The sequence below is a fragment of the Anabrus simplex genome, chromosome 7 (genome assembly GCF_040414725.1).
Source record: "Anabrus simplex isolate iqAnaSimp1 chromosome 7, ASM4041472v1, whole genome shotgun sequence".
Classification (NCBI taxonomy): Eukaryota; Metazoa; Arthropoda; class Insecta; order Orthoptera; family Tettigoniidae; genus Anabrus; species Anabrus simplex.
This window is the reverse complement of record NC_090271.1, coordinates 343014010-343041557: the sequence shown is the minus strand read 5'-3', so window position 1 is coordinate 343041557 and position 27548 is coordinate 343014010. Positions and strand designations below refer to the sequence as shown.

The 27548-nt window shown below is 39.3% G+C and overlaps 1 protein-coding gene across 3 annotated transcripts in view; it reads left to right on the top strand.

Annotated features, from left to right (window-relative positions):
- Dus2 (Dihydrouridine synthase 2) overlaps positions 1-27548 on the top strand; it is a 178787-nt gene that overhangs the window by 116050 nt on the left and 35189 nt on the right. For all 3 annotated transcript variants that reach the window (XR_010860788.2, XR_010860787.2, XM_067151832.2), the window contains exon 5: positions 1546-1866. Coding sequence is in view for 1 of the 3 variants with exons in the window: in XM_067151832.2 (XP_067007933.2) it covers positions 1546-1866 (321 nt within the window). In the remaining 2 variants the exon portion in view is untranslated. The remainder of the gene's footprint in view (positions 1-1545; positions 1867-27548) is intronic.

The following is a 27548-nucleotide window of genomic DNA, read 5'->3' as shown; positions in this document are numbered from 1 at the left end:
GGGGTGTTTCCAGTCTTTTCGGTACATTATATAACAACCACAACTGCACATTGTGAGCGGTGTGCTTGGGGTCGTTATCCTGCTGGAAATAATAGGGGGTACCCAGACCCAGTTTGGCTGCACTTTAATTGACGTTCTTGTTCAGTATGCAAACGTACATGAACTGGTCCATTTTTGTGTCAATAAAGTGCAGATTACTCACTCCAGAGGCAGAAATGCAGCCCCATACCATTACCGAACCACCACGTTTCACCATCAGACGTACCTTGCATTCTTCATAGGCTGTATTAGGTTGCTCCCACACGTATTGACGGCCATCTGATCCGAAGATATTAAATTTACTCTCATCGTTAAAAAGCACAGAGTTCCAGAAGCCATTTGAGCAATTTCTGTATTCTATAGCGAACCTTAGTCTTTTCCGCTGGTTTATCTCACTAATCCTATGGCTTCTTCCTTGACACTCGTCCATGGAAGTTTGCCGATCTTAGTGTCCTAACGGTTTCACATGACACCATTGTCTATTATTATTATTATTATTATTATTATTATTATTATTATTATTATTATTATTAACAAATACATCACAAATGAGAAATATCCCGGTGGCAATGGTCACTTACAGTAGTGTAATAATAAAGTTAATATAATTACCCAACAACAAGCAATTACATGAAAAGAAAATATTACAAATGCTAGTTCAACATTCTAAATCCAGCATCATATACAAATTCACACACAACTTAAGAATTTCCAGTGCTTAACACAATACTATAGGTTGAGCTTACTACTAGCTTAACGTTACAAGTTATAATAAAGTAAGGTTATAACATAATTACCCAACAACAACAACTACAACAAGAAGAGTACAATCGATTAATCATGGACACTACCTCAGTTTGGAGATACTTGCATGTGGGTCTTTGCGGAGTTGTCTGATGATGATACGTTTGTCTCTGTCCTGTGACACTGGTTTCTGTCCTCTTCCTACTTTATTGTGTACCTTTCCTTCGCGTTTATATCTGTCGACTACCTTGGATTGTTGATCACGGTCTTCCTATTGCATGTGCAATTTCGGCTAAAGATCTGCCCTCCTTCGTCCATTTCTCTATTAGGTGCTATTCTTGTACAGATGTTTCTTTTCGCCGACCCATTATCACCTGATGTTGACTAAACGAACACTGAGGAGTACCTGTAGCGTCCAACACGTTCCTTGCTTCTGCATAACTGGATATACTGAAAAAGCAATCTGCTGTGTACGTTCTATTTTGTGGTGTATGGGTGTTATGGACAGAGGAATGGGATTTCTGTTGAGACAGATAGTACGGCAGAACTTTCTAATTGATTTCCTGCTGCATCAGTAATACGCCGCTTGTCATTATCTTGATAGTACTGTTTACTTCCAGGTGTATGCTCAATTCTTCTTTATTTCTGTATATTAAAATATTTTATTATTATAGACATTAGTTTTGGTGAAAATATGCACCGGTAATTGAAATTTAAGCTATGAGGTACATGGTAGTAAAATAAAAGTTCAATATGTTTCAGTGCCATCTGGGACATGGGGGATTACTGCCGTGAAAAGCAGTTGGAATACAAAGTGCGTGGACTACGAGGCCGGCGAGAAGTAATCCCTGCTTCGCTTTCCCCACCCACAAAGAAATGCAGATTAGATGAAGATATTGTGGAACTTCAGTGTGCATTCTTAAGAAGTGTGTATGCAAATGATGTGGATCTGCCTAAATCAAAGTTATTAATTTGGGCCAGAAAAAATGGGTTGGGTCAACCTCGTTATGATACCCAACAACGAGATAAACTCTTCAAGTCTGTGCTTACTCTGAATGGAAGTAAATACAGTTCTTCTTGCTGGTATGTGAACCCTTTCTATTATTTGAACTTGCTGTGAATAAGAGCTGTAGGATTATGCATGTGGTGTACTCCAGACAGTTATTTCTAAACTTGCTTATTAGGTTGCTTTTAGCAATCTTTGATGTGTGATTTCTCTGTAACTATTATTTTTTTTTAAATAAAATGCATCATATCATGGTGACATATACAGCAAGACACAGGTGTAAAATCCAGGCCAGTGAGGGGGCATTTTTTTAAGAAGTATGACAGGGAAGACAAGAAAGGGCAGGGTAAGAAATGAGGGTGTCAGGAAATAAATCTGAGTAGAAAACTTTTCAATATGGAATGGAGAGAAGCAACCTGAGCTGGTCTGGACATGTTAAGAGGGTGTAAGAGGGAAGTATATTGAAGTGCTGATATAGAAAGAGAGGGCCGGTCTGAGTGGCTCAGACGGTTGATGCGCTGGCCTTCTGACCGCAATTTGGCAGGTTCAATCCTTGCTCAGTCCAGTGGTATTTGAAGGTGCTCAAATACGTCAGCCTGTTAGTAGATTTACTGGCATGGATAAGAACTCCTGCAGGACTAAATTTTGGCATATCGGCGTCTCCGAAAACCGTAAAAGTAGCTAGTGGGACCTAAAGCAAACATGCTTGTTACAAGGAGAAGGAAACTAAGAAAGCCTAATATTGAAATGAATGGACAAAATATCACTATTGAAAATTATATTCTTTATCTGGGAGTTGTACTTGTCAAGAAGTTAACCTTCAGGGCCCATTTCAACAAACTACAACGGAAAGACAGTAAGTTTATGCAAGGTTTAGCTATTGCCTGCAGACCTTCTTGGGGACTAAATTCAGAGGTACTAAGAATTATTTATGATACAGCATTTGTACCTCTGATATTGTATTGTGTTTCCTCTTTTCGAATGACACTTGAGAAGGAATGGGCTCAGCATAAATTGATGCAAATTCAGAGAGGATTCGGCCTTCATATTGTCCCCTTCTCCAGGGTCGCTCAGTCGGCGGAGCGTGAGTCCCAAAAGGGTGGACTGTTCGCAGGGCCGATTTGCTATTACGGGACCGACCTTCAGAAAATTTCTATTTACAGGGCCATTGGTGACTGGATAGGAGACATAATGTGAAATAAAAATCAGAACAAAATAACCACTTCATTTATTAAAATATAAAAACAAAACTCAGTCTGGACAAAGCACCAAAAAAAAAATTTGTTTTAACATCTCTTCAACATAATTCAACTGCTTGATCTTCTCATTTACATATAACTATAAGTCCTTGACATGCTTTGTCGCTTCATGGGATTCAGTAATATCTCCAATGAACTCCAACCGAAGCAATTCTCTGTAACATTGATTGATCTTGCAATTAGTGATACCGTCGTACTAACATCAACAAAACAATGCCACATTGAACATGAAAATAACTATTTCTCATTACTGTTTTAATCTTCACAAATTCTCATTAAATAATTTTTACTTTAACACATCTGCAACAAATTTTCTATTTAAATTATATTGGCATACTTGGAGAAAATTCTCTTAAGAAATTACCAACATTTCTGAAAAATCCTTAACTCATTTTTTCCACACCACTGAGAATTTCTTTACAACTTATTCTCGAGGAATTATATTCAAATTATTTTTGTGAAATATTTTACAATTTGAGAAATTTTGGAAATTCTTTGAAAATTCTTTGAGAAATTCTTTGGCGCATTTCTCCCCTCTCGCAGACTTCGCTCGATTGTATTCCTTTATAAATTATATCACAATTTCTATCTGACTAGTATTCTATGGATGGATAGAGCATCACGTAACACCACGCGTAATCAACAACAACAACAACATCGTTGACCAATAAATCACATAAAATATAAAAAAGAATAAGCATTCCTGGAAAGACATGAATAATATTCATGAATGACTCAATCACACCAGTTGTTTATAGGCAAATTTATCATACAGCTGAACTTGTCATATGTTATTATTATCATCATTTATTATTATATTCTCCTCTTAAATTTTATTGAAGACCCTTATAGCATGAATCGATCATAATAAGAATTAATTAAGACTGTTGTTACAAGACGACATAGGATGACTAAATTAATCTCGAAGAAATAATTATCACCACCATCATCAGAAGGATGCGTCTGTGAGCCCCAGGAAAGGCTAATAATAAGCAAGTCGTACGTTATACAATATTGGTTGTTGAGCGAAGGAATGAACTATTATTAGTCACTAAATATTATCAAAACACTATAAATCACTATCATCACTATCATTCACCATAATCATTATGACTGAAATGTACCCTAGTGGTCCCATATAGTCAATTTCATTGTAAAATCTACCATCATAACGCCGTGCATTTTTATTCTCAACAACCAGTCAAATACCCGACTTTCATTATTATTATAATGAATTATTTTTATTCCTCCTATTATGGCTCCTAGAAACGTCTTCTCGATGAGCTGCTCCTAGTACACATCAATGCCCATTCCCTCTGATATCAATTATATCACATAAACTAATAGTTCATGAAGACTTCGATTTACTGGTATGTACTCTGATATTTAATTTTATCCTCCTCGTCGTGATTATTATAACCATATTTTATTATTATTATTATTATTATTATTATTATTATTATTAGGTCTTAATCTCCCATAATTCCTTTTGAGGATCGTAATTGCACATGACCTCATGTAACTCATTGACAACTGGGATTACTTATCTTCGAATCAAAAACACAAACATTGTTCTAAGGAAATGCAAAGATTGAAAATGTAGAAACCATAAATTAAAGAATACGTGAATACTCCACCATCACCATTTAAATACAACATTTCCGAAAGAAACTACACTGCTCTAAGCAAGAATACAATCTACTATTCATCTACCGAAAGAGAAGAAATTTTACAATGGTACTTAAGGTTCCGATGGAAATCCTTGGCGTCGGGATGCAACTATGGGCGTCGGCGTCCTCTTCTTGCTCTACGGCGGATCATAGATGTACAAGGTCATCGCGCTGGCGTGCACACTTTGGCTTAACCCATGATGACTACAGCTATGAACAGCAGCATTGTATCACTCCCACAACGTTCCAGAAAATTCCAGGATTTTCCAAGCGTTCGTTGCATGCTGTCGGTTCCTGTTCACAATGGTAGCTGAAACTGAAATTTTGTATAAGAAAAGTGGTTCCACACTAGTTGTATTCTATTAAATTATTTACGACACTTAACTGGCACAATGATGTACGATCAGGTTCAGTTGTACCCCAAGCTTCAAATTTCGAGCACATTCACAAGATTACAGTGAGTCTTGAAGCTGACGGAACATTATTACCAGTATTTCGACGTTCTATAAGCCAGGTTTCCTTTCGAATATTCGCTTTAGATAGCTCAATTCCCTTACAATATCCAAAGAGACACTCCATGAATTTCCACTGCAACACTCGGCTTAAGCGAGCGCACGAACTGTCTGTGGTTTCTCAAGTTCCACCCGGTGAATCGTGCGGCTATAACACTTCGCTCTACACCGAAGTAGGCTGAAGAAAAGTTGAATTAGCACTCAAATTACATAGTGGCTGTGCCATACAAGAAATAGGCAGAAAGTAACCATACCTGCAAACGTTCATCTTCTTGCTAGATGATTGAAATTATACGATGTTCCTCCTGAAGACTGTCTTACTTAACTTCTCCTCAGAAACTCTTCCGTTCGATTCTCTCATAGAAACTGTATTGTTCTCTTCAGATTTTCCTTAGAGACTTCTCCTCGAATTCTTTCTAGAATAATCTCAAGACCTTCCAGCACCTTCCTCGATGTTCATTGGCTGTCGCCCTCCTTGTGACGTAATTCGTCCTTCACACCGGCAAGCAGATGTATCCAGAGTATCCTTCCCCTCTCGGCGGTCGGCTCGCTAAGTGACGTAATGCGTGACGTGGCGACCTTCACCAGCCTGGTGACATAACACGTCCGCCTGCAGCGGCACGGCACGGTAACAGCTGATTTATACTTGCTTGTAACCCAATGTTCCGTAACAAAAATTACTCCAGCTTCCCCAAATTCAATCGGGCACCATTTAGGCGGGTACAGTATTACCCGTGCTTACCGCACCACCTCTACTGATGCAGCTCTTCTTATTGCAGGCATTGAGCCACTATTTCTGACGGCGATAGCAAAAGCTGAACTCACTTTTTTGAAGAAAAACAAAGTGTCACCAATGCCCATTCTGAACACCACTCTAGAGCAACCTTGTCATTTTCTACAGTCTGATCACCCAAGTCTCTTCAAAAACTTCATTTATGAAAATTGTTCAATTACCCATGACTGCTTTATTTACACAGATGGATCTCGCATACCAAGTGCAGATGAACAGGACAGACTTGGATGAGCCTTTGTTGTTCTTGAAAACGATTCTGAGGTGTTCTCATCCCAGTACAAACTCTCTTCCACATGCTCTATTTTCCAGGCTGAACTGTGGGTGATCAAATCTGCGATCGAATGGTGCAAATCTAACAATAAGAAATCTCGGTTATTAAGGGATTCGCTGAATGCGATAAATAATAAATATAATCTGTATCCAATAGCTGTAGCTATTAGAACCACAGCTCAACAAAGTCCGCACATTTGTTTTGACTGGATTCACGGTCATTGTGGAATATCTGGAAACGAGAAAGCTGATCTACTGGTGAAAGCAGCGGGTACATCTAATTTGGAAATTTCTTATGACAAAACGTCACCTAGCAACGCTAAAAAAAATCGTAAAGAAGCACGTAATCCATCAATGGAACAACGTTTGGACTTCTTCCACTAGAGGCCAAGTTACCAGAGAAATATTCTTCTCTGAGGTTTTCAACCATCTACAAAGTAAGATGTTGGTGCCAAACTTTGAAATTACTCAATTTTTGACTGGTCATGGCAAATTTGGTTACTATTTTCATCGATTCAGAATTAATTGTCCTGATGGCTACGTGTGTGTTTGTGGATCCTCACAAACGGTGGATCGCCTACTGTTTGAATGTGCTGCATTTGAAAGAAGAAGGCATGACTTGCGCTCAAAGCGTAGCCCTGCCTATCTTAATGTGGCCAGGCGCGTGTAAACGGCGGGAGTAGATGGGACCCTCTTAAGGTATTGCAACATTGCATTATCAAAACCCCTGTATCATTTGTTTAAGAAGCCGTGCTCTTACAAATATTTTATTAACTTCATGCACTTCATTTTCCGTCGATTAGATACATGAATTCTTTTTCATTGTAAAACTGAATATGTATTTTAACTACAACCCTAGTATACTATGTAAAATAGGGTTCCAAACTGCTTTGGATATTCAGTAATAATAATAATAATAATAATATTAATATAGAAAGAACAACAGCAGGTAGAATGAGACTAAGGAAGTTGGACTTGACCAAGAACAGCATAATAAGACGGAACCTGGATTGGAACACAGTTGAGGAGTAGTTAGAAAGAGGAAGATGGAAAGGTAGCATTAACATGGAATAGGGAAATTGATCATGAAAACCTTCAAAACAATACAGTATATTGAATAAACTGTATGATTTTTACACCAGATGTGTTGTGCAGTGGAAATTAGTACAGTGTTTCTGAAAAAGTTCACTAATCATCTTTATCAGGACCTGCAGCTGGTTCAATCTTGTCTTCCTCATTGACCATTTGGTAGATATCTTCTCTTTGGGCTGGTTTTTAAAGGCATGCTCTCTCTTTATTTCTCAACGTGAGACATGGGACTTCGATTATAGTAGATATATTTCCAGGTCTTTTATAATTTATTTACTGGTTGGTGGTCCAATTTGGGAAAACCTTTAGGGTCACTTATACAGGGTGGGTGGGGTATAATTAAGCAGCCGCGAACACACAATGCCCCAGGTCATTAACAGCTAAAAGATGTGAAAATAGATGCACGGTTTAGGAGAAAACATGTACGCCACACATCACTTGCAGTAGTTATTTACACAGTAGTATGCGTAAGACCAGAACCAGGAAAAGCCTCTTGGGGATGAGTCAGCAGTAACCTCGTACTGTGGTTAGCACGAGAGGACGAAGTGTGACAAACAGGTTTTGTGTGAATAAACATCAAACATACACATCAAGAAACCTGTGAAATGTAAACAAGGTTACACGTTGACTGACATGCAGCCATCAACTCGTAAGTACCAGATGAGTTCTCAAATAAGCAATTCACAGATGTTGAACGTGTCTAAGAGGATTTTGCCACAATTACTGTAGATCCTACATTTTACTGTGACGGATTTAATAACAAATCACAGCAGTTTACATTACCACATATTAAGACGAGGCTCCAGAGGAAACAGTAGCCCCCACAGTGAAGCATGATGTAGCTGAACAGACGTAACTGTGGCATGGCCGTAGGAGCTACAAGTCATCGGCCCTTAAAAATGCAGAGTGTCTTAACTCGTGAATAAAAAACAAAACATCAACTGCTCAAACAAATATAATGAACCAGAATGGTAATGCACTAACATACAGCAGGGGCTCATTAATTCCAGGTGAACGGTACCGACATTACCTCCAATAAAAAACATAGACTTACGAAATTACACAAAAAATTCTCTTATGTTATACATTACAGCACAGTAGCTTGGTAAACAAAAATATACAGATTGCCTTACACTAAAAGAAATGTAAAATTGTCTTTTCTAAATAACAAACTGCACTACATACATAACATTGCAATGCCTATTTCAGTAGTACACATTTCATTACATTTTCTAAAAATTGTTATGATGATTGCTGTTTGCAGGCGAATGACAGGACAGATTCAGTTTGAAGCAGTAGTAAGGCTAAGTGAATTAACTCAAAAACGTGGAAGAAAGTTTATCTTTGTTAGCAGCCGTTGACAGATCAACAGCTAGTGGAATGAAAAAACAAGATTCTGCAGGACAAATTTAATATATACAGATACATTTAAACAAATGTGGAACCAAAATCTTCATTTTACAACTCGTTGAATGGTGGTGGTGATTATTGTTTAAAGAGGAAGTACAACTAGGCAACCATCGTCTATATAACACTAATCAGAGGAAAAATGGAAGGGATCCGACACTTCGAAAAATGAAGATATCGGCCAAAGGAAGACAAGGGCCACGAAGGGCGTGAAAATGAAAGACTCCCTAGCCCTCGCAAACCTAATAGCGTCGGGGTCGGAAAAGAACAAGAGTTGACCAAGTAACGTCAGATAGGATAGATGAAAGTGAGGAGCCTGGCACAAGTAAGTGGAAGAAATGCCAGGACTCAGCTAAGGGCCCCGTGGTCGCCAATCCACGCTCCAAAGTTCAGAGCCCCTGGGGCCCCTTCTAGTCGCCTCTTACGACAGGCAGGGGATACCGTGGGTGTTATTCTACCACCCCCACCCACAGGGGGATTCGTTGTTGAATAATTTTGCAAACAAAATGACAGCAACTATCTTCTTTCCAATTCATTGAAAATGGTTTGTTACATTAATAAGGAAAATGATTCTCATCTGTTTTGAGCTCACTGAAGAAACCCAAAATATTATAGTAATTCAAGTAACACTCAGTAAGCATGAACATGTACGTCAAATGCAATCAGTCCATCGAAATGAGATGTTTGTAAGTAATTAATATTATCCTAAATTCAGAAAATATTTTCAAGATGAAGTCGACGCATCTAGCAACTATTATCAAATCAATATAATCACACGTTCAATAACTTACAGAAATATTCAAGGATAGAATACTGCTAATGGGTGATTTCAATGCGAGAGTTAGGATTAGAACTGAAGGATATGAATGGGTGATTAGTAAATTTGGGGAAGATATGGAAGCTAATGGGAATGGGAAGCGTTTGCTGGACTTCTGTCCTAGTATGGCTTTAGCAGTTACGAATACATTCTTCAAGCATAAGGCTACTCACTGCTACACATGGGAGGCTAGGGGTACCAGATCCATAATAGAATATATCTTAACTGACTTCGAATTCAGGAAATCTGTTAGGAATGTACGAGTTTTCCAGGGATTTTTCGATGATACAGATAACTGTCTGATCTGTAGTGAACTAAGTATCTCTAGGCTTAGGGTAGAGAAAGTGAAATCTGTGTGCAAACTAATAAGAGTAGAAAATCTCCAGGACGAGAAAATTAGACAGAAGTACATCGATGTGATTAGTGAGAAGTTTCGAACAGTAGACAGTAAGCAGGTTCAGGATATAGAAAGTGAATGGGTGGCATACAGGCATGCTGTAGTAGAAACAGCAAGGGAATGTCTAGGAACAACTGTGTGTAAAGATGGTAAAAGGCGAACATCTTAGTGGAATGATGAAGTGAGAGCAGCTTGTAAACGTAAAAAGAAGGCTTAGCAAAAATGGCTCCAAACAAGGGCCAAGGCAGACAGGGATTTGTACGTAGATGAAAGAAACAGAGCAAAACGAATAGTTGTTGAATCCAAAAAGAAGTCGTGGGAAGATTTTGGTAACAACCTGGAAAGCCTAAGTCAATCAGCAGGGAAACCTTTCTGGACAGTAATAAAGAATCTTAGGAAGGGAGGGAAAAAGGAAATGAACAGTTTCGAGTAATTCAGGTGAACTCATAATAGTTCCCAGGGAATCACTGGAGAGGTGGAGGGAATATTTTGAACATCTTCTCAATGTAAAAGGAAATCATCCTGGTGGTGTTGCGAACAGCCAAGCTCATGGGGAGGAGGAAAATGATGTGGGTGAAATTATGCTTGAGGAAGTGGAACGGATGGTAAATAAACTCCATTGTCATAAAGCAGCAGGAATAGATTAAATTAGACCTGAAATGGTGAAGTATAGTGGGAAGGCAGGGATGAAATGGCTTCATAGAGTAGTAAAATTAGCGTGGAGTGTTGGTAAGGTACCTTCATATTGGACAAAAGCAGTAATTGCACTTATCTATAAGCAAGGGAACAGGAAGAGTTGCAACAACTATCGAGGTATCTCGTTGATTAGTATACGAGGCAAAGTATTCACTGGCATCTTGGAAGGGAGGGTGCGATCATTCGTTGAGAGGAAGTTGGATAAAAACCAGTGTGGTTTCAGACCGCAGAGAGGCTCTCAGGATCAGATTTTCAGTTTGCGCCAGGTAATTGAAAAATGCTACGAGAGGAATAGGCAGTTGTGTTTATGTTTCGTAGATCTAGGGAAAGCATATGACAGGTTACCGAGGGAAAAGATGTTCGCCATACTGGGGGACTATGGAATTAAAGGTAGATTATTAAAATCAATCAAAGGCATTTATGTTGACAATTGGGCTTCAGTGAGAATTGATGGCAGAATGAGTTCTTGGTTCAGGGTACTTACAGGGGTTAGACAAGGCTGTAATCTTTCACCTTTGCTGTTCGTAGTTTACATGGATCATCTGCTGAAAGGTATAAAATGGCAGGGAGGGATTCAGTTAGGTGGAAATGGAGTAAGCAGTCTGGCCTACGCTGACGACTTGGTCTTAATGGCAGATTGTGCCGAAAGCCTGCAGTGTAATATCTTGGAACTTGAAAATAGGTGCAATGAGTATGGTATGAAAATTAGCCTCTCGAAGACTAAATTGATGTCAGTAGGTAAGAAATTCAACAGAATTGAATGTCAGATTGGTGATACAAAGTTAGAACAGGTCGATAATTTCAAGTATTTAGGTCGTGTGTTGTCCCAGGATGGTAATATAGTAAGTGAGATTGATTCAAGGTGATAAAGCTAATGCAGTGAGCTCGCAGTTGCATTCAACAGTATTCTGTAAGAAGGAAGTCAGTTCCCAGACGAAACTATCTTTACATCGGTCTGTTTTCAGACCAACTTTGCTTTACGGGAGCGAAAGCTGGGTGGACTCAGGATATCTTATTCGTAAGTTAGAAGTAACAGACATGAAAGTAGCGAGAATGATTGCTGGCACAAGCATGTGGGAACAATGGCAGGAGGGTACTCGGAATGAGGAGATAAAAGCTAATTTAGGAAGGAACTTGATGGATGAAGCTGTACGCATAAACCGTCTTCGGTGGTGGGGTCATGTGAGGCGAATGGAGGACGATAGGTTACATAGGAGAATAATGTACTCTGCTATGGAGGGTAAGAGAAGTGGAGGTAGACCAAGACGACGATGGTTAGACTCGGTTTCTAACGATTTAAAGATAAGAGGTATAGAACTAAATGAGGCCACAAATCGAGGATTGTGGCGACGTTTAGTAAATGCATAGAGGCTTGCAGACTGAACGCTGAAAGGCACAACAGTCTATAATGATAATGAATGAATGTATGTATGTATGTATGTATGTATGTATGTAGGGTAAAGGTAGGCAATACCGTGATAAATTTTGATAAATCATAATTTATTCTGGAAAGAAATCAACAATAATGCAAAATTAACATAAAGATTCCATGAATGTGTACACGTATATAACCGTAGTAAAAACAGAACAAAAATAACATCAGTGGCCAAAAAAAAAATAATAATAATAATAATAATAATAATAATAATACAATCGCTTACACCTATAGACCAATACCATGATAGATTTAAACTTCATATATACATACATACAACTCAATAAGCAAAGGAAAACATTTTATAACATTAACATATGGAAAATAGACAGTACGAAAAATAGTTTAATAACATGCAGGACCTATTTATAGAACGTCACAACATTGTCACATTTTCTGCACTTGATTTGCGGAGATTTACCCACTTGAACACAACTTTGGTGAAACCAGTCTGCACTGAATCCATTCTGTCCCATTTTTGAGAGCCTCATCACTGGCACAGTTTGTCATTTTCATAGTTGGAAGATTTTCTAATCTGTCTAACTGCGCTCGAGCTAGCTGCAGTAGTTGTGGTCCTGATTCAGATAGCGGGATGAGCACTTCAGCCTTGGGGTCATTTTTTCGTCGCTGTTGGATTGTCTGCTGGGATTCTCACTGTGGATGAGCCAAGGTTTTATTGATATCCTCCTGTAAGGAATTGCTGAAGTGGCTAGTTGAGGGCTCTTCGGCTCGTAGACTCATACAAGAAGGCGCAATGGAGTCAGGATGAACAGCTGATCTGTTGAAAGGGTAGATCCCAGATTTCCGAAAGCCATTCATAATTTTCTCTGGCACGAATGCAATGCAGTATGCAGGTGAAAAAAGTGTACAGAAGTCCATTCTGGACGGAGCAGAAATGGGATGCTCATTTTTGTACTGATTGGCCCAAGCATTCTTTAATGACTTAAAAACGCTATGGTCAAGTGGTTGAAGAATATGGGTTGTATGGCTTGGGAATGTCACAAAATAGATGCCATTTTCTCTAGCAAAATTTAAAACATCAATTCCCACGTGAGAGGCATGGGAATCCAAAAAAAGCAGAACGGGCCTAACTTCCGAAATGTTCTTTACGAAGTGGTGAAGCCATTCAAGGAAGATATCTGCATTAATCCAGCCGTTCTTTGAGACTCGCACTATGGAACCTCTGGACGCATTCCTGTCCAACCCTTCCACTATCCTAACACCTTTGAATATTATCATTGGAGGCACTGTTCCCCCAGCTGCATTGCAGTTTGTGTAACTCCCTTTTCAGCAAAACTTCTAGAATAAACAATTTTCTTTCCAGTTTTCGTGACTATTCGCGAAGGCTTAACTACGAATGTGACACCAGTCTCGTCATAATTGAAAATTTGCTCAGGTTTGCCAGCGAGATCTAATTTTGCCACAGTGTTTTCTACCTTGTCATAAAAATCCCTTATGTTTTCTTCATTAGCTGTTACAGCCCGACTAGCTGCTATTTTGCAAGTGATAAAAATCATTGTTATCCGTATTGAAGATACTGAATGTAGGATGTTAAAAGGTTTGTTTTTTTCCACCTATTCAATACATATAAGTTTTATAAATTAGGAATTTATTGTAGATTCCACTTGAGACATGTTTCGCCCTTCATTGAGGGCATCATCAGTCAAAATATCACCTCAAGGTAAAAAATCAGGTAACTGGTTAGTAGTAGACATGTACAAATTATTACATATTATTAACAACATATAAAAATTAAGTATGGGAAAAAATTTTTGCACAAAAGTGATGGTTGAACATGTAGGTTTAGATGAAAAGTCAGCACCAATGCCTAAAAATAACAAAGTAGAGTTCTGCAGTGGTGCTCTGGAGAAACAGTTGACGCAATCATATGAAAATAAAAAGTTTAAAAAATATTTACAATAAAACAATTAAGGGAGAAAAGGTGTAGTGTTTGGCATCAGTGTTAGTAACCAAAAATTGATGTCAAAGGTTGGTAACTATACAGTATTTACATAGTTCAATTGAACAGTTGAGATAAAGTTTTATAAAAATATTTACATTTATCATTCAGCGTAAATGTTTGTAATAAAAACTAATGTTAATGAGTGGTAACTATATAGTAATTACATTATCTAATTGAAAGTTGAGAATTTACAATTATATACATATTTACACAAGAGCAGCTGGTGCGCAAGGATAAAAAATTTTAGTACCAAGTGCGTCCTGATGTTTTAGAGGTTGGAAGAAAGAATTAGCATTGACATTTCAGAAATATGTAGAGCAGATTATTTTAGTTAAAAATCACCGGGGGTAGGGGAAATTTTTATAGCCAAATGAGGTTTCATAGGCATCAAGCTGAAAGTTTTCCAGTTGAAGCGCCGAGATCGGGACGGAGACTGGTCAGTGTGGCTGGAGATTCATGGGTAATCCGTGCGTTTGAACGACAACAATGGTGACAGTTAAAGTGGGTAATTGCTAATTAGGAAAAATGTTGTGGGTTGAAACTTCTGCTTATTCTTTTCGTTGACTTCTGTAGCATCGATTGTGATGTAGAGACATCGGTGTGAAATGCCGGTGAGACAAAATGATATTGTTCCGTGGAATAAAATAAGGCGGACTACGGGATGAAGTTGTAGGTCTTTACTGGTCTGGTGAGATAGAATAGAGTTGCTTGTGTTGTGGACTGCTGTGGAGAGATTAGAAAGTATACGGCAACTGCAGAGTCAGAGCGTTAAAGCTGAGGTGAGGCATCTTCTTATTCTGACTGCGAAGAGGAGCCGTAGTGGCCCGCCATATTTGTGCCGATGTGCACTGGGTTCCGGCGAGTTGTTGAAAGTTGTATTGTAAGAAGTGGAAGTTATCTGATGTGTCGCTGAGAGGTGATTGTTGATGAGTATTGGTGGACTAAGAAGGAGGCTCAGTCGGTAATACTGGTGTCCTCAAAGATAAGCCATAATGCGTCTTGAAACATCGCCTCCAAAACGCACCTGCCTTTCCTTTTTCCTCATTAAAGGGGGACACTTTCGTCGATATTTTTGCCAACTGAAATGCTAGTCGCTTTATGGTGGTGAAATTCAATCCGAAACCCAACTCCTGCATTTCTTTGACATGTTTGACCAACTTTATTTCAACGTCTTTCGATAGAACAAAAGGCCTTCCGAGTTTTGGTACCTCATGAGGTTCTTCGTCGTTATGACGACTCACATGGTCTTTTAGGGTGCTCCGTGGTACGCCAAACACTTTAGAAGCCTTATATAATGTCCATTTCTCACTAACAACCTTTCTAACAGCACTTAAAAGCTGATTACAAGTATAGCTGCCACGCCGCAATTTTTGAACTCCCACTCTCCCAGGCCCACCAACTCGAGATCTGTAAGAAAGAAGGCCGAATTCGTAAGCTTCCCAAGCTCCCTCCATTGCTCATAACTAACATCAAATCACACAGGCAAATCGAGCCTTCTTTCTAGTATATATAATGCGATTATCCTTTGCCTACCATGTACACAGAATATACAACTTAATTTACACTAACTTCAACACATTTAACATAGTACTTACTTAGTTTCTTTCACCAGTTCACAGTTTGACTTCCTCTGTCGTTGTGTCTGTGGCTTCTTGGTCGGTGCCATTACGCTCACTGCAGGGCCACAGAACAAGGAAACTATTCTGCTTAAAAACAACCCTCTGCTCCGCTTAATATTACCGTGATAGAAGTTCAAATAAAGTATCACGATAATACCTAATTTTACCCTATATTCTTTCCATACAATAACCAATGTGAAGAATTAATGGGATATTAAAATTCATTTCAGATTCAATTCATTAGATTAGTTTATAGCCCAGCATAACACCAAGTATGTCCTTTATGTGTGATGACTCTGTATTGAATTACGTATCATTAATTAAAATGAAAATACTGAGATAGTATAATAAATGTTTCTAGGACAACACTTTAACTCTTTTACTGTGGAATTCTCTGGCACGCAATATCCCTTGGCTGCATAATTTATTTTTTTAAACAAAAATTGTTCTTATTCCATAACATGTGAGAGAGAACTTACTGCAATGGCCGTAGGACACCCAAAACAGCACAGTCCAAACAGCCAACCAAATACAACAACAAGAAACAAATGCTACTTACCTTGGGTGCAGTAAGTTACATAATTAAAATGTGGAAGGGACCCATAAATTAATTAGAGGTAAAATGCCAGGATAAAAAACAAGAATTTACATTTGACAAATTGCTATTCATGGTCAGTATACCAAATGATAAGAAAAGACCTTCTAGAGGTGGAAACAAAATATTTAATAAATAAATAAATAAATAAATAAATAAATAAATAAATAAATAAATAAATAAATAAATAAATAAATAAATGGTCCCTGGAATTAATCTGGGAGGAGTCCTTGTGGCTCCGGGCAAATGGGAGTGAAATGCGTCGTTGCTGAATATCTGCAACATAAAATATTGGATTCAGCAAGAGAATCCAACTAGCCTCTTTCACTCCAACTCCAGCACGTAACCTACAAGAGGTGTCCCTGTTAAGCTGAGCAACCCAGTGGAAGGTTGGGTAACCAATCCCAGCGGGAAACTGGGTCAGTGAACCGATCAGTGCTGGGGGCTTCAAGGCTTACAACCTTGGTAGTCAACAACTCGTCACTTTCGGGTGACCAACTATACACACTTGTGTGATAGACTGTATCAAACATGAAGTACGAAAACAATAATGATAAATCCCCAGGTGGTAACCAATCCACCCCCGTTCATGACGGGGCATATAGGTCATCGGATTCTGGGGGACCTATGCCTTCATGTGACCCAGTCAGAACTAAAAGAAAAAGGAACATCACATACCTAGCTACGATCAATATTAACTCGCTGATCAAGACCGGGAAACTTAAACATACCCTTGAAATCCTGAAAGACAAGAAGATCAGCATTGCAGCCTTACAAGAGACACGGTTCCCAGATGAAGATGCCATGGAGTCTCAAGAATATAGAATATATAAGGGAAAGCCTGGTAAGAGAGTCATGATGAATGTACCCTTCCTGGGGACAGGGTTCGCAGTACACCACAAACTAGTTGCTAACATACTTGGCTTCTCTTCGCCCAATGATAGAACTTCAGTAATATCCTTCAGGTCTAGCAATAGGGGATACTCTTTGGTTAACTTCCATGCTCCTACCAATGACTCTAACAAGAAAAACCCAGAGACTACAGATAAGTATTGGGACACCCTTGAGGAAACCCTAGACCACGTCCCACATCATCATACGACAATACTGCTGGGAGATTTCAACGCTCAGATTGGGAGAGAACAGAAATACCGGAAGATTGTAGGAAGATACCCCGCCCATAAGAGAACCAACAAGAATGGGGAACGGCTAATCAGTCTGTGCACCAAGTATGGATTACTCTTGAAGTCTACGGCTTTTAAACGCCTACCTAGGAAGGCCATGACGTGGCGCAGCCCAAACAGCATGATGGGCGAGTTCCATATTGACCACGTAGCAATAGATAAGAAGCACCACTGCGACATTATGAACGCGAAGGTTTTACGAGGAGCTAACATAGACTCCGATCATTACCTGTCCATGGTTAAGATGAATCTGAAACCACTGTATAAGACCAAGGCTATGCTTATGAAGAAAAAGAAGATTCCTAGGTTTGATATCACCAAACTTAAAGAAGACAATGCAAGTTACCAAGAGAGTCTGAACCAACACATCAATAGGATTAACACCACTACAAATTGGGACCCACTTCGGGATGCTATAACAGACGCGGCTCAGAAGACGATCCCCAACAGACCTAAAGGAAACAAGCACCCATGGTGGTCAAACGAATGCGATGAGGCTATAGAATCCGGGCGACTAGCATGGGTCAAATGGAACCATCATAAAAACGAAACCAACCTACAAGCCTTTATTACACAAAGAAAGAACACCTCCAGCATCATAAGAGGGGCGAAAAGAAAATACAACAAAGAACTGATTAAGCAAGCCGAGGAGGATTTTGGAAAAAACAACTCCAGAGACTTATACAAAGGTCTAAAACAACAGACGACCCAGTTCATACCCCAAACTTTACACTTCCAGAGAACAGACGGATCATTGTGCCTCAATGATGATGACTGCATCAAGACCCTAGCTGATTATTTCCAAGGACTTTTGAATGCTGAAGAACCTGCGCAGCGCCTCCCAGTTAGAGAACCAGCTAACCCGGACACCAAAGACATCCCTCCTCCCACCTATGAAGAAGTAAGAGAGACCATTCAACTTCTCAAGAACAACAAAGCTCCTGGAGAAGACGGAATAGTGGCAGAAATGTTGAAACAAGCTGGTGAGCAAACATTCAGACACATACACAAAGTAATCCTGGACATATGGGCTAAGGAAAGGCTCCCAGATGATTGGACATCAGCTGTTATCCATCCAATCCACAAGAAGGGAAGCAAAACAGATCCCAGCAACTATAGAGGAATATCACTCCTTTCAGTATCGTATAAAGTCTTTTCCAAGATTCTGGAACAGCACATAACAAGACAACTGGATAAAGAATTAGGAGAATATCAAGCAGGGTTCAGAACTGCAAGGTCTTGTGCTGAACAGATACAAAATCTGAAGACTATCCTTCAATATAGCAAGAAAAGATGCCGACAGTGGGTAGCTATCTTTGTCGACTTCCAGAAGGCATACGACTCCATGGATAGGATCACACTCTTCAACACCTTAAGAGAACTGGGACTAAACGAAAAAATTAATAGGTTGGTGCAAGCCACCCTGCACAACACCACTTCCAAAGTTAAGTTTAGAGGTCAATTATCAGAGAGCTTCACAATCAAAACAGGGGTGAGGCAAGGAGATGGTATCTCATGCATATTATTTAACTGTGTCCTGGAAAAGATCATAAGAGAATGGACCAGGTCATTACCTGAGAACACCGGATTAAGAATGGGGTTTAAATCAGACAACCTGAGGATTCCATGCCTGGCCTTTGCTGATGACCTTACTTTATTAGCAAACGACATGCATGAGGCCACTATGCAGCTTCAAACACTGCACTCTATTGCAGCTAAAGCGGGCCTCATGATCAACATTGGAAAGACCGAGTTTATGACCAACATCAAAGATGCCCCTACAACAATGGGAGTCAGTGATACAAAACACATCAAGAGAGCTAAAAATGTGAAGTACCTCGGAGAGTGGGTATCGGAGGACCTAAGTGAAACGATGGCTCTTGAACAAAGGAGAATCAAATTAGACAAGGCCTACCATGCCTGCAGAAAACTGTATGCCTCAAAGCATTTATCAAAGAATGTAAAACTGAGACACTATAATGCAGTAGTCAGACCATCAGTCCTCTATGCAGCAGAATGCCTATCCCTAACTAAAAAAACCCCACTGAGAGCCCTGGAAGTGCAAGAACGGAAATTCCTGAGAATAATAGGGCCAAGGATCCTACCAGATGGAAAGCGATGGTACAAACCCAACAATGAGCTCTACCAGCATCAAGAAAACCTCATAGATGCCATCAGGAGAAAACGTCTGACTTTCTATGGACACCTATACAGAATGGATCCTAATAGATTATCCCATAAGATCTTCAAGGTTGCTAACAAAGGCAAAGCTACTGGATTCCCCTGGACCAAACAAGTGGACAAAGATCTTGCAGAGCTTAATACTAATCAAGCCGCCATTACTGACAGAAATGCATACCGTTTAATGGTCAAAACTAAACCTTTCCTAACATCCCTTACATCAGCTAGCCACAAAGGAGCCGGGAATTGGTCAGAGGAGCGCAGGAAAGAATTCAGCGAGAAAATGAAGGAATACTGGGCCAACAGGAAGGCTCAAGAGGCCACTAAGAACACAATCCAGTATGCTAAAAGGGGCAGACGAAGACAAAAACACAGCTAGAACACAAGCACCGTGGTCCACAGATGGCATAAACGCAAAGAGAGAGAGAAATAAATAAATAAATTTAACTTACAATGAATTTGAACTGGAAGAAGTTTGTGAATATGAGTTTACCAAAATTTAAAGATGATTATAAATGGATAACAGAAGAAAATTCTCAAATAAATCTAAAATACTGGCCAGTAACTATAGTTTCGTTTTGATAATTGAATTTAAGTTAATTGGATCAAATAAATCAACTTAGTGAAAGTTGAAATTTGTTTCAACCTAATTGACTTACACATTAAAATGTATAAACAATATTCATGGTAAAATGGTCACATTAATTCTGCAACTCACCGGGCGAGTTGGCCGTGCGTGTAGAGGCGCGCGGCTGTGAGCTTGCATCCGGGAGATAGTAGGTTCGAATCCCACTATCGGCAGCCCTGAAGATGGTTTTCCGTGGTTTCCCATTTTCACACCAGGCAAATGCTGGGGCTGTACCTTAATTAAGGCCACGGCCGCTTCCTTCCAACTCCTAGGCCTTTCCTCTCCCATCGTCGCCATAAGACCTATCTGTGTCGGTGCGACGTAAAGCCCCTGGCAAAAATAATTCTGCAACTCAAAATGCGACCAGAATAGAAATTAATATCAAACCAACTAAATCTTCAAATGAAATGATTAAATATAAAATCATAGTAAAATATTCCCCAATACAATCACAAAATTTTAAGGGAAAATAAGAGTGTTCCACCAAAACTACAGAACAAAGTCACACACGAACTGTAATGCTGCTATTAACAACGGGCAAGGCACGCATAACTAAAGCATACGCAAGTAAAAATGGAAAGGAAAAACACAAAACACGGGTGTGGATAATTCAAGTGATCGTTTAAGAAAAGAAAATTTAAGAATAAGGAGAATCAAATTTCAACTCTCTTTTAACCGCGGTGATACTGATAATAAAAATAATAATTATATTAGATTGTGTATGATTTAAATTTCATTGCACATTAACATTAAATTTAACATGACAAAATCATGGTTATTGAATTTAATGTGAGGTGGCCTTGGAAGCAGCATGACGCACAATTTAAAAACCCAACACTAGAAGAAGAAGAAGAAGAAGAAGAAGAAGAAGAAGAAGAAGAAGAAGAAGAAGAAGAAGAAGAAGAAGAAGAAGAAGAAGAAGAAGAAGAAGAATCCCATTATGAGAAAACAGCCAACACAGGCCAAACTGACAATAAAATCCACTAGATTTATAAATAAATATTTCATTTTTAGTGCATCAAACATGACCCTCAAAGCTGTGAATGAGAAGATTAGTAAATTTGAAAGACGTATGTCTCAATTCCAAGGGCACCTGGAGGAAGCTCTAACTGCTACTACTAACAATGCCACCAATCCCAAAGAGTTGTTACGTGTGCTTGAACGTGACTTCTGTGACTTTCGAGAACCCTGTAATTGTAAATAAAATTTACTACATTCTGAGTCTTCAAATTACACGGATTTTTTTTATTTTATTTTTTTACAATAAGTAGTGCCAATGTTTTTGTGTACCTTTGCTGTAACGCCTTCCTCCTTAATTGTTGCTGCAGATTTTTTAGTCTTTTATAACCTCAAACAAACAGAATTTTTAAAAAAACTCTGAACTAAAATTTTGTAAAATAGTTTGTTTTCTTTCCAGTCTCTTATGTTTCTGACTACAAGTTGTTGGCAGGTTTCGCATTAGCAGACATTAGCACAGGAAGATGATGATGATCATTCCAATATGAATCAAATTCTTTGCACTCTAGTCTTGAATAATGGATGTAGGTAGTACAGGTTCTTATGCACCCAAAACCCCCTTGATATATTCTTTACCCTCGTCTAAAACTTCTGAAGCTGTTTGACGGAGGAGATATACAATACTTACACCTACATCATTTCTTTCTTCACTGATGTCCTCTTCAGGATTAGAAATGTCTGACATGGAATCTTCTGAATCTGTATTGTCTTCAGGTAAATCACTTTCCGTAACTGAGTGGGCACTTAAATATTCTTGGTTGACATCCATTATTTCCTTTGGTAAATCTGTGTGGGAAGACTGTGTTAATAAATTTGCAGTAAATTTGGAAGAAATACTGTTATCTTCCATGGTAAACAAAATCTTGAAATGTTTTAAAATCTGAAGTCACAAGACTAAAATCAATTAACAGTGAAACCTCGGTATTGCATTCCTCATTAACATGCTTTCCTACTTAACACGTCATAAATTCGAAGTCCCGATTCTCATTGTATTAAATCTAAATAAAAATACCTTAGTTATCACATCATGAATATTTGCTATTACCGTTTAGTTCGATCACATTTTTCCTAGCCCTGAAGATGTTATTTGTCAACTATTATGAAACAAACATTGTTTCCAACTCGGGTAAGGTCCGTCGCCACAGTTGCATGATTGCTGAAAAAGGCCTTAAATTCCTGAACTTCACAGGTTAAGTTGCACATTCGGGAAGCAAGCCCTTAGCCTCAGGAATATTCAGTTTTGCTTGCCGGTTAGCAGCAGAGTGAGCCTGTTTGAGGTTGTATTTCGCATTCCATTCAGAAGTTGGAAATTTACTTTGTGTTTAGTGGTACAGTGAAGTGTAGCCTACACCTGGATTAGGAACATAATCTTGTGAAAAAGACTAGCATGGTGCATATTTGTGTTGTGATAGCCTAGTTATAGATACGGAAAAAGTTGTTAAATTCCTTACTAATGAAGACAAAATTTAAATATTTCAGAAAGTGAACTGGCATCCGCATCTTAAAACGCGCAGAGGTCACGAATGTTGAACTTGCACATTTGCGTTTCAACTCAATCATTCGACTGGGTCAAAGATTTTCAAAATGGCGGTCAAAGTCATTCCTCCCGGTCACACATGGTCGAGTGTAACCTCCAATTCATTGTCTAAGAATGTGACCAGAAAATAATGTTTAATAACCCACTGCTCCAAAATAAAAGGCTTCTACTAACATTTGTTTTAGTAAGGGTGTAATCTGCAATAATATTTGGATATTTTTATTGGTCTCCATGCATATGTCTTCATATTTTGTTGTTTGCTGTTTTTTTTACAGGTTTCAATGCACTTATTTTACAAGCCCCAGAAGAAAAGGTTTTCACATTTGTTCTCTCGTGTTTTTCACACTTTAATACTTTTCTCTCATCTTTAGAAATGGTAGATTTAGTTTTCACTGTACCCGCGGATGTTGTTTGAGTCATCAGTCCATAGACAGGTTTGACGCAGCTCTCCATGACACCCTATCCTGTGCTAACCTTTTCATTTCTACATAACTATTGCATCCTATAACTGCTCTAATCTGCTTGTCATATTCATACCTTGGTCTACCCTTACCATTCTTACCACCTACACTTCCTTCAAAAACGAACTGCATAACTCCTGGGTGTCTTAAGATGTGTCCTATCATTCTATCTCTTCTTCCTGTCAAATTTAGCCAAATCGATCTCCTCTCACCTATTCATTTCAGTATCTCTTCATTCGTGATTAGATCTATCCATCTCACCTGAAGCATTCTTCTGTAACACCACATTTCAAAAGCTTCTATTCTCTTTCTTTCTGAGCTAGTTATCGTTCATGTTTCACTTCCATACAATGCCACGCTCCACACGAAAGTCTTCAAAAACATCTTTCTAATTCCTGTATCGATGTTTGAAGTGAGCAAATTTCTTTTCTTAAGAAAGCTCTTCCTTGCTTGTGCTAGTCTGCATTTTATGTCCTCCTTACTTCTACCGTCGTTAGTTATTTTACTACCCAAGTAACAATATTCATCTACTTCCTTTAAGACTTCATTTCCTAATCTAATATTTGATGCATCACCTGCCTTCGTTCGAGTGCACTCCATTACGTTTGTTTTGGACTTATTTATTTTTATCTTGTACTCCTTACCCAAGACTTCGTCCATACCATTCAGCAACTTCTCGAGATCTGTAGTCTCAGATAAAATAACAATATTATCGGCAAATCTCAAGGTTTTGATTTCCTCTCCTTAGACTATGATTCCCTTTCCAAATTCCTCTTTGATTTCCTTTACTGCCTGTTCTATGTAAACATTGAAAAGGAGGGGGGACAAACTGCAGCCTTGCCTCACTCCTTTCTGGATTGCTGCTTCCTTTGCAAAACCCTCGATTCTTATCACTGCAGACTGATTTTTGTACAGATTGTAGATAATTCTTCATTCTCTGTATCTGATCCCTATCATCCTCAGAATCTTAAATAGCCTGGTCCAATCAACATTACCGAATGCCTTTTCTAGATCTACGAATGCCATGCACGTGGGCTTGTCCTTCTTGATTCGATCCTCTAAGATCAGACGTAAAGTCAGGATTGCTTCACATGTTCCTACATTTCTTCTGAAGCCAAATTGATCTTCCCCCAACTCAGCTTCAACTTGTTTTTCCATTTTTCTGTAAATAATATATGTTAAAATTTTGCAGGCATGAGATACTAAACTAATGGTGCGGTAGTTTTCACACCTATCAGCACCGGCTTTCTTGGGAATAGGTATAACAACATTCTGCCGAAAATCGAATGGGACTTCTCCTGTCTCATACAGCTTACACACTAAATGGAATAACCTTGCCCTGCTGGTTTCTCCTAAGGCAGTCAGTAATTCAGAGTGAATTGGGTCTCCCATTTCATCAGCATCAACAGATTCTTCATGTGCCAGAACCAAATTATCTACATCTTTACCTTGGTACAACTGTTGGATATGCTCCTGCCATTTTTCTGCTTTGTCTTCTTTCCCTAGAAGTGGCTTTTCATCTGAGCTCTTAATATTCGTACATCTAGATTTCCTTTCTCCAGGTGATGCATCAAATATTAGATTAGGAAATGAAGTCTTAAAGGAAGTAGATGCCTTATTCCATTTTATGTCACTCACAGCTCTGTCAAACTCTGGCCTCAAAATTGGGTCTCCCATTTCATCAGCATCAACAGATTCTTCATGTGCCAGAACCAAATTATCTACATCTTTACCTTGGTACAACTGTTGGATATGCTCCTGCCATTTTTCTGCTTTGTCTTCTTTCCCTAGAAGTGGCTTTTCATCTGAGCTCTTCATATTCGTACATCTAGATTTCCTTTCTCCAAAGGTTTCCTTGATTTTCCTGTATGCAGCATCTACCTTTCCCAGGACCATACAACCTTCGACATCCTTGCACTTCTCCTTCAGCCATTTTTCCTTAGCTACCTTGCACTTTCTATCCACTTGATTTTTTAATCACCTGTATTCTTTTCTGCCCTCTTCATTTCTAGCATTCTTGTATTTTCATCATTCATCAGTCAGGTATGGTTCATGTTTGTGGGTTACTGTAGTCACGTCCTAGTTCGTGAACCATGGGCAACGGCTGAGTGGCCTAGTAAGTGGTCCTGAGAGTCAGGATACCAGTTGCTATGGAATGGGAGTGGGCATCTCGGACATATTCTGAGTCCTGGCCCTCCTTGTGCTCAGGCGGCTAGGACTATACAACCCACTGGTGGTCCATAACCCGTTAGAGGAGAGATCCTCACTTGGACAATGTGTAAGTAGGGTAGCATCCTGCTTCATGAATCTACCGAGCTCAGAACATTTTAAGCAAGCCTCGGACCTATGGGAGTAACGGAGTCCCAGTCGCATTTGACAGGCGAGGGACTCCTTGGAAACAACTTGGCGAACGAAATGGAATTCGATGGGGAGCTATCAATATTAATGGGGCTTATGGAAGAAAGAAAGTAGAACTGGCTGAGTCAGCAAAGAGGATGCATCTGGATGTGCTAGGAGTAAGTGATATTCGGGTAAGGGGAGATAACGAGGAAGATATAAGAGATTATAAAGTGTATTGACGGGTGTTAGAAAGGGAAGGGCAAGGTCTGGGGTACGGCTCTTTATCAGGAATACCATTGCACGCAACATAGTTTCTGTTAGGCACGTAAATGAGCGAATGATGTGGGTAGATTTGTCATTTGGAGGAATTAGGACTAGAAATGTGTCCGTGTATTCACCATGTGAGGGTGCGAATGACGATGAAGTTGACAAGTTTTATGAATCATTGAGTGACATCGTGGTCAGGGTCAACAGCAAGGATAAAATAGTGCTAAAGGGCGATTTCAATGCGAGAGTTGGGAATAGAACTGAAGGATATGAAAGGGTGATTGGTAAATGTGGGGAAGATATGGAAGCTAATGGGAATGGGAAGCATTTGCTGGACTTCTGTGCTAGTATGGGTTTAGCTGTTACGAATACATTCTTCAAGCATGAGGCTATTCACCGCTACACATGGGAGGCTAGGGGTACCAGATCCATAATAGAATATATCTTAACAGACTTCAAATTCAGGAAATCTGTTAGGAATGTACGAGTTTTCCGCAGATTTTTCGATGATACAGACCCCTATCTGATCTGTAGTGAACTAGGTATCTCTAGGCCTAGGGTAGAGAAAGTGAAATCTGTCTGCAAACGAATAAGGGTAGAAAATCTCCAGGACGAGAACATTAGACAGAAGTACATGGATATGATTAGTGAGAAGTTTCAAACAGTAGACAGTAAGCAGGTTCAGGATATAGAAAGTGAATGGGTGGCATACAGGGATGCTGTAGTAGAAACAGCAAGGGAATGCCTAGGAACAACTGTGTGTAAAGATGGGAAATGGCGAACATCTTGGTGGAATGATGAAGTGAGAGTTTGTAAACGTAAGAAGGTTTATCAGAAATGGCTCCAAACAAGGGCCGAGGCAGACAGGGAGTTGTACGTAGATGAAAGAAACAGAGTGAAACAAATAGTTGTTGAATCAAAAAAGAAGTCATGGGAAGATTTTGGTAACAACCTGGAGAGGCTAGGTCACGCAGCAGGGAAACCTTTCTGGACAGTAATAAAGAATCTTAGGAAGGGAGGGAAAAAGGAAATGAACAGTGTTTTGAGTAATTCAGGTGAACTCATAATGGATCCCAGGGAATCACTGGAGAGGTGGACGGAATATTTTGAACATCTTCTCAATGTAAAAGGTGGTGTTACGAACAGCCAAGCTCATGGGGAGGAGGAAAATGATGTTGGTGAATTTATGCTTGTGGAAGTGGAAAGGATGGTAAATAAACTCCATTGTCATAAAGCAGCAGGAATAGATGAAATTAGACCTGAAATGGTGAAGTATAGTGGGAAGGCAGGGATGAAATGGCTCCATAGAGTAGTAAAATTAGCATGAAGTGTTGGTAAGGTACCTTCAGATTGGGCAAAAGCAGTAATTGCACCTATCTATAAGCAAGGCAACAGGAAGGATTGCAATAACTATCGAGGTATCTCATTGATTAGTATACCAGGCAAAGTGTTCACTGGCATCTTGGAAGGGAGGGTGCGATCAGTCGTTGAGAGGAAGCTGGATGAAAATCAGTGTGGTTTCAGACCACAGAGAGGCTGTCAGGATCAGATTTTCAGTATGCGCCAGGTAATTGAAAAATGCTACGAGAGGAATAGGCAGTTATGTTTATGTTTCGTAGATC